At 39.3% G+C, this 18,892-nt stretch overlaps 1 protein-coding gene across 11 annotated transcripts in view; it reads left to right on the plus strand.

Moving 5' to 3' along the window:
* Nucleotides 1-18,892, plus strand: part of MBTD1 (mbt domain containing 1) — a 71,064-nt gene that overhangs the window by 36,107 nt on the left and 16,065 nt on the right. For 9 of the 11 annotated variants that reach the window (XM_047081017.1, XM_047081018.1, XM_047081020.1 and 6 more), the window contains 8 exons: nt 266-380; nt 2,802-2,887; nt 11,936-12,053; nt 14,393-14,527; nt 14,806-14,894; nt 15,107-15,341; nt 15,960-16,015; nt 16,355-16,459. In XM_047081017.1, coding sequence (XP_046936973.1) covers nt 266-380; nt 2,802-2,887; nt 11,936-12,053; nt 14,393-14,527; nt 14,806-14,894; nt 15,107-15,341; nt 15,960-16,015; nt 16,355-16,459 — 939 coding nt within the window. The remainder of the gene's footprint in view (nt 1-265; nt 381-2,801; nt 2,888-11,935; nt 12,054-14,392; nt 14,528-14,805; nt 14,895-15,106; nt 15,342-15,959; nt 16,016-16,354; nt 16,460-18,892) is intronic. The other 2 variants (XM_047081011.1, XM_047081014.1) reach the window with 1 other exon arrangement.

Raw genomic sequence — 18,892 nt, forward strand, 5'->3', positions numbered from 1 at the left:
ATAATTTTTTATTAACATATTAATTTGCATATTGCTGTTTTAGTCTGTGCCAGCTCTGCTACCCATAATAGATGTCTACATTGTAGCAGAACTCCAAAAAACAATTCTCATGTTAAAATTCCTTGTATGTTTCCTCTGCTTTAATAATTTTCTAAACCCTTGATGTTTACTTAAGCAGAATGAGTAGTATGCGATCAAGTTAATTTTTTCGGTGGAGGGGGATGAATGAAAAAGAATCCTATTTACTTAACTCTTCTTGTTTTAGGGTAAGCCTCCAACAAAGAAAGCAAAAGTTCTTCAGAAACAACCTTTAGTTGCTAAACTAGCTGCATATGCTCAGTATCAAGCTACCTTGCAAAATCAAGCAAAGACTAAAGCAGGTAATATTGGTGAATATAGTAGAAGTGAAATGTTTGATAATGATTCACCTAGTTTTAGTCAACATTTAAATTTTGGATTTTGTTAACTAAGCTATTTCTCTGTCCTACTAGTACATTATGACATTAGGCTTCTTGATGATGGTTTTGGTTTCAGTAATTTATTCTAGGGGTGCCTGGGTGGCTTAGTAGGTTAAGCATCCAACTCTAGATTTCAGCTCAGGTCATGACCTCACGGTTTCAGAGTTCAAGCCCCACAGTGGGCTCTGCGCTGGCAGCTCAGAGCCTGCTTGGGATTCTCTCTCTCTCTCTCTCTCTCTCTCTCTCTCTCTCTGCCTTACCCCTGCTCACCTTGTCTCTCTCTCTTTCAAATAAACTTCATAAAAATAAATAAATACACAAATAATTCTAGAAGAGAGTAATTGTGTTGACAGTTTCACAGTGCTTGTGGCAATATCCTTAACGTATTTTATTGGGGGGGCGCCTAGGTGGCTCAGTTGGTTACACATCCAGCTTTGGCTCAGGTCATGATCTCATGGTTAGTGAGTTCGAGCCCTGCGTGAGGCTCTGTGCCAGCAGCTCGGAGCCTAGAGCCTGTTTCAGATCCTGTGTCTCCCTCTCTCGCTGCCCCTCCCCTGCTCACACCCTCTCTCAAAAATAAATAAAAAAATAATTCTGGGGTGCCTGAGTGGCACAGTCAGTTGAGCGTCTGGCTCTTGCTTTCAGCCTAGGTCAAGATGTCACAGTTTGTGAGATCAATCCCCACATCAGACTCCATGCTGACAACACAGAGCCTGCTTGGGATTCTCTCTCTCCTCTCTCTCTGCCCTTCCCCTGCTCGCTAGCCCTCTCTCTCTCAAAAATAAATGAACATCAAAAAAAATTTTTTTTTAAATAATTTCAAAAACATTTTTTATTTGGTTATTTTCTGTGTTCCACTTCTATGCTGTGGCTGGTGGGGAGCATTATGGAGATAATAAGCAAAATGATAGGACGTTTAGCGGGCTTCAAAGGTAGTAGGGAGGTGAGAGTCATAAAAGGAAGAGATTGAGAAAGGATCATTTCTAATAGATTTTTTTAAGTGTATTTTGAGAGAGAGAGAGAGAGAGAGCGTGCACAAGTGGGGGAGGGGCAGAGAGTGAGAATCCCAAGCAGGCTTTGTGCTATCAGTGCGGCACCTGCCAGGGGCCTCAAATTCACAAACCACGAGATATGATCTGAGCCAAAGCCAAGAGCCGGACACTTAACTGACTAAGCCATCTAGGGCCCCTGATAGAAGATTCTTAACAGGAAGGCAGAAGCAAGGAAGTATAGTAGGGACTGAAGCAATGAAAAACCCTAGTGAAGGTAAGGTATTAGTGGCAGATACTGGAGAGAAATCTCACTGAAAGGGGCACCTGGCTGCCTTAGTCAGAAGAGTGGCAACTATTCGTCTCAGGATCATGAGTTCGACCCCCACATTGGGTGTAGAGATTACTTAAAATTTTGGGGAAGCCTGGGTGGCTCAGTCAGTTAAGTGTCTGACTCTTGATTTCAGCTCAGGTTGTGATCTCATGGTTCGTGGGTTCAAGCCCTATGTTGTGCTCTCCGCTGACAGTGCAGAGCCTGCTTGGGATTCTCTCTCTCTCTTTCTGCTGCTCCCTCACTCATGTTCGCTCGTGCTCGCTCTCAAAAATAAATAAACTTTTATAAAACTTTATAAAAAAAGACATGGAGAAAGGGAGAGAAAGAATCTTAAGAATCTTAAGTTAACTCCATGCCCAGCACAGAGCCCTTTCCAGGACTCCCGTCTCATGACCCTGAGATCATCACCTGAGCCAAAATCAAGAGTCAAATGGTTAACCAACTGAGCCACCCAGGTGCCCCCAAAAAAACACTTCAAAAAAAAAAAAAAAAAAGAAAGAAATCTCATTGAGATGCACAGTAAAAGCTACATGGGAATAAAAACCCAAAAGCAGCCATGGTAGTGTTTCTTATTCTGAACAGTTCTGCGCTCAGCTGTTCTTTGCTACTTAGAACATGGAAGACTTAAGCTAATATTAGTTTTCAAATATGATCTATGTGAAAGTTCATGTTTATTTAGAAAAGTTCTTAAAATTTTGTAGGAGAAAAGAAAACTTTCAAGATGATGTTATTTTTTCTCTAAGTTTACTTATTTATTTTGAGAGAGAGAGAGAGAGAACAGGGGAGGGGCAGACAGAAAGGGAGAAAGAACAATCCCAGGAAGGCTCTGTGCTGCACGCAGAACCCAACATGGGGCTCAATCTCTCCGTGAGATTGTGACCTGAGCCAAAACCAAGAGACCGTTAACTCACTTGAACCACCCAGGTGCTCCAAATGATACGTTAGTTTTATGTCATTTCACATTTTCTCATAAATAAAAGATTTGAGCATTGTAATATATCTAAATTTATTTTTTTTCAGCAGCAGTCTCCATGGAAGGCTTCAGCTGGGGTAACTACATCAACAGCAATAGCTTTATAGCAGCTCCAGTTACCTGCTTTAAACATGTGAGTATGGAATTTCTCACCTTGTACTGAAATGCATTGTCATTGTTTAAATCTGAAGGTACAGTAACACCTAAGCATCTTACCTTTAGAAGATCTTTTTCTTTATACATTGTCATAAAAGTGCTAATTTTTAAATGATACTTATTAGTACCTAGAAATAACTTGTAGAAATTGTACAAGTAAACGCGTCCTATGAAGAAATTACAATTTGAAATTATTTGAATAGGGAAAAGTACTAGTCTCCTCCAATTTTCATATTAAGTTGAACCATATCCAGTGCTGGTTTTGTTGTATATCATGTGTATTGGCAATGTCACGTGGTTCAGTGTAACACAAAGCATCCATCGTGCATGTGACCTAAATCTTTGTGGTCTGACCTGATAATTCAGAAAGGGAGGGATCTTTCTTCCAGTTATGTTTTGTCCTCAAGGGTAAAATCAGAAAAACAAAAAAAGAACTATTAGAAACATAGTATTGTGGGCTAGAATACATGATATATCATGGAAACCCCTTTGCAGGATGTTCTTTTTAGCAAGTAGATTCTTAGAGAGTATATGTTGTAATTCAGAATTATGTTAAAAATTTTATCTGACAGTAGGTTCGTTCCTTTTGATCCTCTTCCTTTTTATTCAATTATTTGTGATGCTCTCCCGTACGTTTTTGTACCTTTCTACAAGTTTAATTTATATTTAAAGGTTCTATCTGCTACTGACTATGTACAAAAAGAAAAGAGAATTTGAAAAATGAATGAATGAAATTTTGTTTATACTAAACATTTTGTTAAGTTAGCACTTTACTTTTAAATAACAGCATGTGGACAAGTGACCTTGAGTTCTTGCTGTGGAAACCCAAGTGAATTTTCATTTGTTCACGGCCAATAAAGGATCTTGATCAAGCCTGAGCTAATGAAATCAGTGGTAGAAATATAAAATAAAGCTTGAGTTCATTAATTTGCTAGTTTTCTTTCCTGAAAGCATAAGTGTTCAGCCCTTATGTGGTGGCATGCTGACCCTCTGAACCAAGCTAAGTAGAATCTTAGATACTTTTATCGTGGTGTAAAGTAGATAATTTGCTTTACATAATGTGGATAGTAGTGTCACTTTGTGAAATACATTACATACGTGGCAACAGCAACATTAAAGAGAACAGCAAAACAAATGTTTAACTCTTCTCTCTGTATTTCTTTCTGCTTTTCAGAAGCTCAAAATCAGATTAAGTTCTGTTATAATAACTCTTTTATCCCAAATACCTAGAACCTTTGCTGTCTCTTTCTGAATAGTCTTTATCTCTTTTCCTATCTTTAATATTTCGGTTTTTTCCTGTTTTGCTGTCATAAACCATGTAAAGCTGTGTTAATGTAAGTAGTCAAGGTATTTTTTTAAAAGCATATTTTATTTCATGCCCATGTCTTTGAATAATATTATATTAAAGTTCCTTATAAGAAAATCTCCTTTATAATAACAAAATTGATTTTGTTTTCAACTTTGCTGTTAAGATTAAAATGTTCCATCATATAGGTTAGAGCAGCTAGCCTTCACTGTATTATTAATGATACCATGCAGGCTCCTGTCTCTAGCTCAGAAGTAAAGCATCTGTCCCCCATTGTCTTCTTATTCCACTTGTCTTTCTTTACTGCCTTTTTCTCACCAAGTAGAAAAGCAACTAATACTGGTAACTTATGAGTGTATTTTAGTACAAATGACTTTGCTTTATTGCCTTAACCAGCATCTTCACTTGAAGCCATTTGGTTTATGTCAGACCTCATGCTACAGTTGATTTTATCCTTTAGAGCTGACGCTTCCTGGTTCTTCCCCAGAATAGTTTTCTAGGGGCGCCTGGGTGGCTCAGTCGGTTAAACATCCTGCTTCGGCTCAGATCATGATCTCATGGTTCTTGAGTTAAAGCCCCGAGTCAGGCTCTGTGCTGACAGCTGGGAGCTTGGAGCCTGCTTCTGAATCTGTGACTCCCTCTCTCTCTCTGCCCTTCCCCCTGCTCACATTCTGTCTCTGTCTCTCAAAAAATAAATATTAGGAAAAAAAAATAGTTTTCTAGATCTCCAAGGAGAGTCACTGGCTTTGGCTTTAGAAAGTCTGTTGCCAGGAGCTGCTGGGAACACAAGGCCCTGCCTTTTTTCATCCGCCCTCTAATCTGCTAAGACTCAAACCGCTCACCCTAACACTGGTTCATCAGTAGGGCCCACTTCCTCCAGACTCTGCATCTGCCTTATCCCCAACTGAAGCACAGGTTGGGGGCCTTTTCCTGCTCCTAGAAGATTCTTTTTCAAACATAATTTCACTTGGCACCTGGGTGGCTCAGTCGGTAAAGCATCTGACTCTTGATTTCGGCACAGGTCACGACCTCAGAGTTGTTGAGATTGAGCCCCAAGCTGATCTCAACATGGAGCCTGCTTAGGATTCTCTCTCTTCCTCCCTCTCTCTGCCCCTCCCCAACGTGCACTCATGCGCGCGCGCTCTCTCTCTCTCTCAAAAATAAATAAATCAACTTAAAAAAAAATAATTTTAAGAAACCTCCAGTGTGTAACATGGAAGCAGAGCTGTTCTGAATGAACCAAGAATTGGGGGTGGGAGCAGTGTCAGGGCCCTGACTACCTTGCTTCGCTAACACAACCCACCCTCATCTGGAGTAAGGATCACAGGTAAACAAACACTTTATATTTTCTGGCACTTAAGTATGATTGTGATTTGTTCTAAAATCACAGGATTTCAAGAGAGGAATTCTCTTTTCCACTGTCTTTCAGCTTCTGAGAATGAAGTTTCTGCAAAGTATAGCATAGGACTGGGTCCTCTTTGGTAATTGCTGTAATTATGCAGTGGTTTATATTCAGTCCCTCAGTTACAGCGATGTTGGGCATTTTTTATAATTAGCAATGGAAGTTGAGTCTCAACTGTTATAAATATGTCTACTAATAATATCTTTCATTTTGTCTAGGTGAAAGTTTGGTAGTTGTGAGACTTTTTCTTTTTTTTTAAGCTTCAGAATTACTGCTCTTTTCCCTTAGTCTAGGTAGGATAAGAGGAAGCTGCACCACTCGGTCTAGCAAGAGTGGGATGAGGTGGCCAGAGCCTTGGCCCCTGATCCTGGGCTCTCCCCTTCCGTGGCAGTCTCTGAGGTTGGAAACCACTGAATTATGTAATAACGCTTTTAATTAATCGTAAATCATGTCGCAACACTGTAAAATGTCTTAAAAATCATCTAGCTCATCTGATTCATCTCTTGTTGTAAATGAAACTCTTGCTACTTTTTTCAGTAGCTGGATTATAATTTCAGTGTGGGGGTTTAACCTGCTTTGCTTAATGCAAAGTATTTTGTTTTTTTAATGTGGTTTTGAATTAAGCCCTTATAGGAAAACCACTTTTCTTATAGTTTGTCTTTTACTCACACACTATTGCCACATAATATTTCTGACCCCAGATGTGCAGGTTTTCCACACATCAAGCAGTTCTCTTACACCAGCTGGGTATCTGAAATTCAGCTCACTTCTGATGTGGTCTACCTGGAGTTCATCACACCCTCAAGTTAAGGGCTCACTCCCACGAGATTACCCCCACTTCAGATACCAGTCAAAAGTTTTAGGTTGTTACCTGTGCTTCTGACCAGCTAGCTCTAAATCAGCGTTCCCATGACCTGCTCCTTGGGTTCAGTAATTTCAGCCATTCAGTAGAATGGCTCACAGCACCCAGGAAAACAAATACTTAATATTTGCCCATTTATTACACAGGTTATAATAAAGGATACAGGTGAACAGCCAGATGAAAAGATACATAAGTCGAGGTTGTGAGAAGGGACCTAGAGCCTCCATACCCTCTCTGGGCGTATCTGTCTCCCAGCACTGCCAGGTGCTCACCAACTTGGAAGCTCTCTGAATCCCATATACAGATTTCTCTTGCCATCTAAAAGTCGACTTAATGCCTCTTTACTTTTACGAAAGGCCTGCGTTAGTACGTTTTTTCACTAAGAACGAAATCAGAAAAGGATTTTTGCTTTTAGGGAATGTTACTGCTTCCTCACATTATGCCTCTTCAGCTTTTTTAGGGTTATAGTTATGGTTTTATCTACTTTTAGATGACAGGGGAAGCCTGTATTTTGAGATTCTGATGAACGCTTCATCGTACAGTCATGATCAATCATGAAGTCAGTCTCCAGACCCTCTCCTGGAGGATGGGGACTGGGGCTGAAAGTTGTAAGCTTCTACTACTAGCCCGGTCTTTCTAGTGACCGGCCCACATCCTGAGGCCATCTAGGAGCCTACCCAGAGTCTCCTCATTAGAACAAAAGATGGTTCTATCACTCAGGAGATTCCAAAGGATTTAGGAGCTCTTTGTCGGGATCCAGGGTCAGAGACCAAATGTGAGAACATAAGGTGCTCGTGGTGCTCTTACCACTTAGGAAGTTACAAAGGTTTTAAGAGCTCTGTGCCAGGAACCAGGGGCAGAGACTGATAATACAGATACGTATTTCCTACCTTTGTTTCCTATTGGTTCACAGCTCCTAAAAGCAGTATCTGTATCTATCCTAACTGTGGAAAAACCCAAAACGGTACTGCAGCACCACATGCCAGTTAGGTACATGGCATTAATGAAATTCAAGGTGATTTTCTTCTAGTAATTTGTGTTTGAAACCAAGAGAGCCTCCGATTGGTCACTGTGTATGTACAACATTGAGCTTTAAAGCATTCTTAATTTTTTAAAGACTGTAGTCTAAGATTGAAGCAGTGCTGTTTCCCATTATCTACCTTATAAAATCAAGTAACACATTCCTTTCCTAGACACTACAGCACAAGCCAAAATGCACTAATCTCAAGTGGTCGTGAAACATATATATCACAGTCTTTCAGACACATATTCACAGACTTAAGATTTCTTTTGTTTGATACCCGGACTGTGTACTCTGGTGTCTTGTTGACTCCTTACTAAGACCAAAAATCATCCTACATTTTTCTCCCTTGAAAATAGTTGCAGTTTTGATTTTTTTAATAAAAGGTCCTTTGTACACATACATGGAATCACTTTAAACCTGAGCTTACTATGCTTTTTCATCCTGCCTCCACAGATATTCCTGCTATTACTTACGTGTTCTATTCTAATCCTCTGGCGCCTGACCTGTGTGCCAGGTGTTTTGAGAAGACAAGTTTGTTTCTTCACACTTCTTTGCAATATATATCACAAGCATATTTTTGTATTTTAAGGTCAAAAACGAAAGTCCTTCATTTGTGTATGAACAGCAACGGTAGTTTTTCTTTACTGTAAAACTCATAATCCACTTCTCAACTTCTCAAGTATGTGTTTATTGGTTAAAATAATCCATTTCAAGTAAAATTATTTTTGACTTTTTTCCCTGGCCTTGACTACGCATACCCAGGACTTCCCTGAAAGTTGGAGACCAGTATTCGTGTCCGTTTTAACTGAAGTTAGAGTCTTCAGTATGTCACCTGGGATCGCAGAATTTCTTCCTACTGGAAATCAAACTTCAGTGTGTTCCCAGTACTTGTTAGCGCTCCATCTGATTTAGCTGTCGTGGGTGTTGCCATGAAGTAGAGTTTCTGCAGGAAAGCAGGGGGCTCTAGTATTATAAGATTCACCTGTTTTTTATGTTTTAAAGAAAGCCTAAAGAATCTAGATTATTTTAATTTTGCTCTGTTTTCTAAAGTGGCTCTTGTTTTTCTGTTGGGATCTCCTGATTCTTAAACAGTATTGGTTTAATAATTTCTTTTTAAGTTGTGGACTGTTTTATGCCTTTCAGATTAGTAGTCACTGCTTTCTACCCCTTTTTACACACTCATAACATTCTCCCATTCTTAACCTTCTACCCCACGCATCCCATTTTCCTTTTATACTCTTGGCACCCTTCCCTCAGCTGCTGCCACCACCTCATAGAGTAGATTCTGGTCTCAAAGCAAAAGGTGAGTGGACTTTCTGGAGAAAGAGGGAACAATTTTTTTCCTGTTTCGACCTCCTACCAGTTCTAGCCAAGTAGCATTTAGGAGTTCTAATTTCCTTCCAGTTAATTTCCAGTAATGTTTTCTCCCCTTTTTGGCCAAACAGTATTTCATCTTTCTGTACTAGATGAACTTCAATAATCACATGCCTGTTAGTCTTAAGATGTTTCAGTGGTGGCTTTTTGTACATTTGCCATATCATCCATCAGTGGGATAGATTCTTTCTTGGTTACTTATGTGCAATTTCAGGGCTAACGTCTGCCCACTTGTTGAAGTGTGTGGGCGGTTATCAAAGTAGGTTGGCAGTTCTGTGGAGGGAAATTGTATTTCTGCCATAAAACATCATATATGGGCAGTGTATCAGCCCTCTGAGAGTCTAAATACTAGCCATCTGGGCTGTTGGCCTATCTGGGAATGTTCTTGAAGTGCAGGAAATAAAACTTCCCGCTCCGTTGTTTTTTGATAGACAACAGTCAGGTGTAGGTTATCATTCATTTGTGCTGGGGAGCCCTCAGCATGTGGATTTGGCCATGTCCTGCAGGACCTGATGACAGCTTACCTTGCAGGGAAGGAGAGTCGCTCCCAGATAGCCCTCACGAGTGGCCCTGGAGCAGGAAGTGGTGAAGCAGATCTTCCTGATTTGGGAGGAGCCTGAGGTGGACCTCTCGTCCTGAGTCTGGAAGGTAAATTTGTTGTTACCTGTAAATTATGGTTCTGCTAGTTCATGCTATGCCAATCCAGACTTTCAGAGGTATCCCTCCTGCCAGCAAGAGAAGACAGATGACTTGGATGAAGATGGCTGTCAAGCCCTGGGTCATTTAGTCTTCCACACTTAAGAATATTCATTTTAAACAAAAGGGCAGATATATCTATGAAATTACCTTATCATATCAACACATTGAGCACACACTATGTAGTAGTAACTATGGTGCTCTTTTTTGTTGTTCTTGTTTCTTCGTTTTTTGTTTCTCAGAGTGAACCATATGGATTGGTTTAAGAGGGCCTAGCAGAACCACAACCTTACAGGCAAGAACAAATGTCACTTTCTGCTACTTTCTCCTATACCAATCCAGACTGTAGGGACAAAAACATAATATCCCCCAATAAAGTGAATATTAACCTATTTTTTAAGTGAGCAATATATTGACACTTCATCTTCTTTAATAAAATGTAACTAAAAGTTATTTTCTCCAAACAATTGTTAAGGCTGAGAAAAAAAAAAAAAAGTTGGTATGACATTGTCATATCTAGCTCGAAGAGGAGTGCTGTATGCCAAATTCACTTAACAGTGTGCCAACCTCACCCCCAGCTTATCGGCATAACCATGCTTCTTTCTTCTCAACAAAAACTAAACCCATTCCACAAGATTTGGCAGCCAAACAAAGAGGGATTGATACCCTACCTTAATTTAGTGCATACATTTAGCTGCATCTATCTGCTCTAATTGGTTCTTCCTCACAGAAATGAATACATGGTCTTGGTGTTACTATATCTTAGCTTAATCCACGTTACCTATCATCCTTCCAGCCTCTCCTTTTCTGATCGTATCTGCTGGCAATAGGGATGGCCCTACAGTCTAGAATGATATAGGGGGAGATAGCAGAACCTGAAGAGTCCAGTCTTTCAGTTCAAAAACAGCAGCAAGAGGTAGTCGTATTGGATGTATTGTTTTATTTTTGCACGGCTCAGGGAGATAGTTTACATGTACTCTTCCAGAATCACAAATATTTGAGGTAGGCCACTGTCTCCAAGTTACTAAGGTATATTCATTGCTTGCTACTTAAAGTAATCACCATAATTTGATTCTGTCTTTGGTTTCCAGACTTACTGTAGTTCAGTATTAATTTGACCTTTTCTTCCTCTCCTTCAGAAACGTCAGAACTATTGAGAGGATAGGGGTTGAGTACTGTTTTAGGCTAATCCTCCTATTGGGTTGGCATCTACCAAAGTATAAGAAGCCTTGCATGGAAGACATTTGCCCACTGTTCAAATTGGCTAGACCGTGTAACTCGTAGATGTCTTTGTTTAGTCATCTTTGAGCTCTGAAGCTGTTTTGTCTTTTCCTGATTTGTTCATATTATCAGGTCTTTTATAACCTCACCCAGTCCTTTTCTTTGTGTTCAGGGTTCTAAGTTATATTTAATGAGGAGCCAATTATCAAGGCCACAGAGACTATTTAATATTATCAGCATTTATATTCCTAAATTCACTTATTTGACTTAATTAGCTATTGCATAAACTTCAAATAATTGTAAATGGCCTCAAGTTGTAAGGATTAAAATGTAATGGAAATTATAATTTGGGAACATGGTAGATTTGGGAAAGTCTCTTCATGATGCTCTTTTAATCAGTTTCCTGAGTCCCCATCATAACCATGTAGTGTGGAGGCTAATGATTACCAGTTCTAACACTGAAAGTTTTCTCTTGTTTGTAGTAATTCCTGCATGAGAAATTTAGAAATAATAAGTTACTTGACAATTTACCACGGTATGCAGCTCCAAAAACTCTTCAACTCCACCTTTTTTAATAACTTTAGCCAATGTTTTTGCCATATCTGTTTTAACAGACTCTATTTCTATTTTATGAATTTAACTTAAGTTGAAAATATAGATAAGTTTTGTTTCTCCTGTTAATAGAAACCACATGCTGATTGGAATTATTTTTCTTTCTGCTCGTTAGCCAGATCCTTTAAAATTAGAGGTTGAGGTAAAGTGCATTCATTGAGTGTATATTAAAAATAACAAGTTTCTTAAATCGGCTTTATCCTGTGAAATCTGTTGAGTTTGTGATTCAGCTTTTATAAAAATTGCTGTTCAAGTCTTATATTAGAACAGTATTGGATTTTGAAGTTAATGTGGATCTATTTTAATATATGTGAATTCTCTTCATCTTGAGCTTGCCCCTGACACTGGCTTTTTCCCAATAGAATTCTGTGAAAAGGGAAATAACAATTATATTTTTAGAGAAAAATGAATGAATTAAATGGCATTTTTAATTTAATATTTCCGTTATTGATGGTAATGCTTATTTTAAATAACGTGTTTTAGGCTTTATGTTAATAAGATGATAATTGAATAATTTTTATATGACAGGCACCTATGGGGACCTGCTGGGGTGATATCTCAGAAAATGTGAGAGTAGAAGTTCCCAATACAGACTGCAGCCTACCTACCAAAGTCTTCTGGATTGCTGGAATTGTAAAATTAGCAGGTGAAAGCACATGTAATAATTTACCCGAAAATGCCAATTATATCTGTAACTTTTAAGAAAGCGTATTTGTAAATTTTGCAATTGTTGCCACATAAATAATAAATATAACAGGGCAGAGGTTAGCAAAAAAAATTTTTTTTCTATAAAAGCCAGGTGGTAAATATTTTTAGCTTTGTGGGCAGTACAATCTCTGTCACAGTTACTCCGCCGTGCAGTTGTAGCATGAAAGCAGCCATAGCAATACATAAATGAATAGGCGTGGCTGTGAGCTGGTGACACTTTATTTATGAGCACTGAAATTTGAATTTTATAGAACTGTCATGTATCAAGACATGCAACCATTTAAAAACGTAAAACCAATAAAAGTAAAAATGTAAAACCATTCTTAGATGGCAGAGTGTAAAACACATCAGAGACAGTAGACCAGATCTGTGGGCCAACATCTGGTATAGGGAAATACTTTGAAAGGTAACAAAAACCTGAAGTGCTAAGAAAAGTGGTAAGGTCCATAACCCAAAAGTAAACTAGTGTTGATAATTTCATACATCTTAGGTTCTTTTTCTTCACCCCCACTGCTTTCCATGTACCCTAGTCCTTGTTACCCTCTGGCTCATCACATAAATGCATTAGGTATCTACTGTGTTAGACATGATGCACAGTGATGTGCAGAAGTGTAAAACCTAGTTTATTCCATGACCTGATATCTGCCAAACGCGGACTACCTTTATGATGAGGTGCTCAGTGAGTGGTGTGGTGGGGCACTGTAGCACTTTATGGCAGGCAGGGGTGTGGGGGTGCACAGCCATTCAAAAGATAAGAAGTTGTCCTTAAATTAGTGAGTGATATCTCATGCATCCTACTTTTCCTATTTCTCTCCAGCCATTCTCCCCCAAACACCCTGCCCACTGCTCACTATGTACTGCTGACAGCCTTGATCTACTAAACATGATCTTCTGTTTTTCTGCTCGAGCACTTCTGATGGCTTCTTTGTCCTTAAAGGATCAAGATGGTTGGCATTTACAGTTATTGATGAGTTGCACCATAGACCACTAGCCAGATTTTTGGTTGCTCCCCACCATAAATGCAGTCTATGTCCCGATGAGGCTAGTTCTCTCCCTCCTCCCTCATAGAACTCATTGTCACCTCTGTGCCTTTGCACATAACATATTACCCAGTTCAATTCCCACCTTTCCCTTGAAACATTCCCCCAGCTGTTTAAGCCTTCTCTAAATCTTGCATTATTCTCTACACTATAATTTAAAACAACATAATCTTTCTGTCTAGATGTTTAAGCTAGTTGCATTTAAATAGCTCTAAAGATCAATGCGTTTAATATCCAAGAATTATTTCTACCTTCCATCTCCAATTTTACATTTCTGTTTTATCTCATTGCACCATGTATCTTATTTTAAGCCACTTTAATGACGTTTTAGAATCGAGCCTGATGTTAATCATGAACTAGAGCTCGGCAACAGTTGGCAAACTCATGAATTATGTTGTAAATTGTTGAATTTTGAAACTAAAGGTTTAATCCTATAAATTTTCTCCATGGATCTTAACACGTGAAAATGCTGCTGAACTGAGCTACCTGCCTGGAATATAAGTTTGTTGGGCCTTTTTTATTCCCCTGAAGGCCTTAAATTAAACTGTAATGTTGCCAACAGAAGGTTTATTAAATTATAAATAGGATATATCATACACTTTTTGTTCTTCCTAAGAAATAAGTCATTTCACATACTTTCTTTGGTGTTTATTGAACTTTTTTACTTAGTATTTTCACATTTTGTTTCCAGATAAATAGGACAGAAAAATTTGGGCTCTTGAGGCAGCCACATCCAAATCATCCCAAAATAATTGGTCATCTAATCAGCTGGACAAAGCCGTTTCTTTGGAATGACTTCAACTAGATTTCTATGATGTCTTGACAAGATTTTCCTAACTTAACCATAACCTTTTTTTGTTTATTTTCAAAACTACACATTCTAGTAGGACTTTCCCACCCTTGTTTTAACTAAGAATTTATTTTCTAGAAAATTTAAGAAACTATGGGTAAAATTGAACTCAATATTTAAGGGGGGAAGCCATGTCTGAAAACAGTTAAACTACTGGCATTGTACCTCACCTGGGGACTTGTTAGAAATGCGTGTTCTCAGACTTACCCAAGATCGACTCACTCAGAATCTCTGGGGGTAGGGCCCAGCCCTCCGTGTGTTAATGAGCCCTGCACGTGATTGTGTTGCAGGTGCACCCTGACATTTGACACCCACTACCAGCAGCTGTGTCCTGTTTGATCCCATTCCATTTTTCTTACTGTGTGGTGATTGATATGTTGGTTTCAGGTTACAATGCCCTTTTAAGATATGAAGGATTTGAAAATGACTCTGGGCTGGACTTCTGGTGCAATATCTGTGGTTCTGACATCCATCCCGTTGGTTGGTGTGCAGCCAGTGGCAAACCCCTCGTCCCTCCCAGAAGTAGGTGGCCTATTTACCCTCACTGTCATTGAAATATATGTACTTTATTGCAGTGTCACACGTAGTAACATTCAAGTGATACAGAAATTAAAGTAATCATTTTTGGTTTTAAGTAACTTCTCTGATGGCAAAACATGCTCGTTTTCTTTATTTTTGTGACTTTTCTTCATAACCTTAATGCTCTGAATTGCAGGGGAAAATTGTTATTTTTTTTTAAATAGTTTATGAAGCAATTCTGCTCTTTGCTAAAGTGTAACTGGTTATTTCTTTTGTTTTAGCTATTCAGCATAAGTATACAAACTGGAAAGCTTTTCTAGTGAAACGACTTACTGGTGCCAAAACACTTCCTCCCGATTTCTCACAGAAGGTAAAGACAGGATCTTAGAAAGGACTGAAGTGTCAATTGAGAGCTCTGAAAAGGAATAGCCTGGAAGTTTTTAAAGGAATTGTTTTCATTTAGTGAGCCAGATGATCTAGTTAAATATCGAGTGCACTCAGTATTTTTAATGGTACAAAATTGAAATCAGTTGTAGAGTTCTGTCATGAATTCCGAACAGTTTTTGTCTGCTTTTGTTTAAGGTTTCAGAGAGTATGCAGTATCCTTTCAAACCTTGCATGAGAGTAGAAGTGGTTGACAAGAGGCATTTGTGTCGCACACGAGTGGCAGTGGTGGAAAGTGTCATCGGAGGAAGATTAAGACTAGTGTACGAAGAAAGTGAAGACAGAACAGATGACTTCTGGTGCCATATGCATAGCCCGTTAATCCATCATATTGGTTGGTCTCGAAGCATAGGCCATCGATTCAAAAGATCTGGTAAGCACCTGTCACAAGCCCGCCTATTGAAAACATCATTGAGGCTGAATTGTACTACCGTGGTTATCTTTCTTTACAGAATAGCAAAGATCCGAAATAGCATTCTAGTTGTCTGGGCTGCTTATTCTACCTTAATTAGGGGATGTTCACACCAGAATATGAGTGTCCCGGCTAACTCCTTTATATTCCTTCCATTTGTTCTCAATTAAAATATAATGCACTTTTGGTCACAACTACATTTTGTTCTCTTCTACTTTTCTTATCCAGCCCATTTGGAAGATCCAAAGGTAGCCTTTCCATTTGCATTCAGTTTTAATCAAAATAGCAAAATTATATGTGGTTAGACCTAATACTGAACACATTAAAACATACTTCTGAAGCTGTGATTCCCTCACTAGGGAATTGCAAGCATTCTAATTGGCTGAGCGTATTTCATAGCACATGTACTCTGAAGAGAGCATTCTATTAAAGAATTATTTTTCACCATAAATGTAGAAGGCATGTATTTCTGCCATGTTTTAGAATATACATACCTTGTGAGTTTGAAACCTTCAAAGAAACGTGGTTTTTGGTCTTCTCACAAATGCTGACAGATTAGTATGTAACTTTTCCTTGTAGATATTACAAAGAAACAGGATGGACATTTTGATACACCACCACATTTATTTGCTAAGGTAAGAAGTTTTTATAAGAACCCTCATTTGTAAATTAGGTTTGAAAGAGGGTTGTGGGTTTTTTCCTAACATTATGGAAATCACAATTACATTTGTTCACTTAAAAGGATTAAGACCTTGTGATCCATAGGTGTCACAACTATTGATTATAATTATTCTTAAATTCTGTCCATTTGCCTGAACTCTCTCTATCCTCCGACGGAGGTTTGAGTTACAATACTAGGTAGGTAGGAGAAGGCATTTGGTTTTTTCATCTGGTAAACATTTTCAAAGTGGTAATATTTATTATAAAAATGATAACATTTGTAACAGCCGATGTGCTTTCATGTAATTCTTTAGGTAAAAGAAGTAGACCAGAGTGGGGAATGGTTCAAGGAAGGAATGAAATTGGAAGCTATAGACCCATTAAATCTTTCCACAATATGTGTCGCGACTATTAGAAAGGTAAGACAATAGGTTTTAAAGTATAGAAATGCAATTGTAAGAACTGGGTTTAAGGTAATAGGAGAAGGAGGCCCTTAACATACTCGAGAGGGTTGGTAGTAATTTTGAAATAAATTTCAGTTCTCTTATCAGTGGTTCTCTTTCTACGTAGCTTGTTGTCAAGATTGTCATCTTGAGTCTGCTGCCTCTAGTTATGGAAATATGTATCCTGAGTTAGAGGAAGAATATTTATTTAAATTACTTCTGGTCAAAGCTAGTCCAACACAGAATTGCAACAAGGCCAAATTTATCTTCACTTTACTGTTTTTCCCTTTGTGCCTTTTTTCTTCTTTTGGTAGTACTTTATTTCTTCTTTTTTTCTCTCTTCTGAAGCTGCGTTTATGAAAAGGTCTAGAAGAGTGGTTCTCAGTTCTCAGTAGGCATCAGAACACCCTGGGGAACTTAAAAAAATACAGGTGACCAGACTTCTTAAATGCCTACCCCACCCTGTTCCGATTTCATCAGTCTGGTGGGGGGCCCTAGCATTGGCATTTTTTAAAAGTCCCCAGGTAATTCTCCAGTTCCGCCATGGTTAAGAACCACTGATCCAGAGTCTACCTATATAAGGGTGGAGCTTACATTGTGATTTGCATTTCAGCACAGTTTAAAGCCTTGAGCCAAAAGAATTAAAACCAGTTATGGTTGCTGCCATGTCCCAGGCACTTGAGCTCAAGGTCACACAGCTAGACAAAACCGGCTCCAAGTTTTTGTTCTTCCTCTTTACCTGACCCAGTGATCAGAGTCACCTGGTATGATTTCAAACATAGATTTCCAAGACCTACTCCAGACCTACTCGATCGGAATCACAAGAAGTATTACACAGGATGATGTTATTTGTTTTAAAAATGATAAAGTTGTCTAAGTGATTCTGACAGTCAGGTTTGGGAACCAGTCCATTATGCCATGCTCTGTTCCATGAAATGAGAATGAAGCGTCCAGTGAGTAGAGCGTCAGACTTCGTTCAGGAATTACTTAGTTCATGCTTGCCACACTAGGTTTGGTTTGGACTCTAAATAAAAAGCTTACAGTCTTGTAGAACAAGGTAAGATACATAAAAATAAGTTTGATACAGGATTGACTATGACTTAAATGTACACAGTACTGTTGGGATTCACATAAAAGGGCACATTGTCTCAGAGGAATCAGGGAAAGCTCTATAGAAGGGAGGCTATTTGAAAACTTCACCTTGTGGGGCGCCTGGGTGGCGCAGTCGGTTAAGCGTCCGACTTCAGCCAGGTCACGATCTCGCGGTCCGTGAGTTCGAGCCCCGCGTCAGGCTCTGGGCTGATGGCTCAGAGCCTGGAGCCTGTTTCCGATTCTGTGTCTCCCTCTCTCTCTGCCCCCTCCCCCATTCATGCTCTGTCTCTCTCTGTCCCAAAAATAAATAAACATTGAAAAAAAAATTTAAAAAAAAAAAAAAAAAAAGAAAGAAAACTTCACCTTGTAGGTTGGGGAAAACAGCCCAGCAGAGATGCAGGGAGGAAACTGTTGTGGAAAGAGAATGTGCACAAAAGCATCGAGATAGGAAAGCACAGGCCAGGTTTAGGAAGAGACTGAGTCGTTCGTACAGTACACATCAAACAAGTCATACTGAGTATGGTGGTCAAGGCTTTTCTTTCATCAGGAACAGAGACCCATGCAAGTTAGCTCTAAGAAAGTTACCCTAAGGACATGGCAGTCTCACAGACAGACATGCAAGGACACAGGGACAAGAACTGGAAAGCTGTAAACCTAGTGTTATTCTCCCCAACTCTCGGGGCCTCTTTGTCCCATCTCTTCCCTGCTCTGAGTCTCTGCCATTTTCCTTCACTCTTGTGATTGGTGTTCCTCTCGCTCCGTCTCCCTGTGTGGCTGCTAGCTCCATCCTATATCACAGCCTTTCAGGTCCAGTTCTGACCCATGACTTGACAATAGCCTCTGTGTCTGTTAATGGTAATTACTGAGAGAGATTCTAGCTGAGCCCAGCCTTTGGCTTCGTCCCCTAAAGGTTAGATACTAGCCCCCAGCCCAGTCAGCTGTATTTGGAAAAAGAATCCGTGCTGAATGGAGGTAGCTCTTGCCAAAGGTATAGGCAAAGCTGTTAAGCTGGAAGAGGAAGTTATTATACACATCCACTGTAGTAGAAACCACTAGAAAAAAGGCACTTGGGGGCAGAGACTAAAAGATGATTTAGGACCAGGCATGCAGGCTTTGAATACTCGGTCGGGCCATCTGAGCTCTCTCTGGTGAACAGGTGAGTTGGAGAAGCTTTCTGGCGTGAATAGAGGTCCTAACACAGGAAAGTTAAACTGTGTAAGAGGAGAAATGTCCGAAAAGGAAGCCTGAAAGCAGTGATCTCAAACAGTGCAGTGGAGACAGAATTCATGGCACAGAGAGAGGAACTAACATTAAGGG

This window comes from Lynx rufus, unplaced genomic scaffold, assembly GCF_022079265.1.
Source record: "Lynx rufus isolate CCGP_SWC_20201006 ecotype Redwood Valley unplaced genomic scaffold, mLynRuf1.p SCAF_18, whole genome shotgun sequence".
NCBI lineage: Eukaryota > Metazoa > Chordata > Mammalia > Carnivora > Felidae > Lynx > Lynx rufus.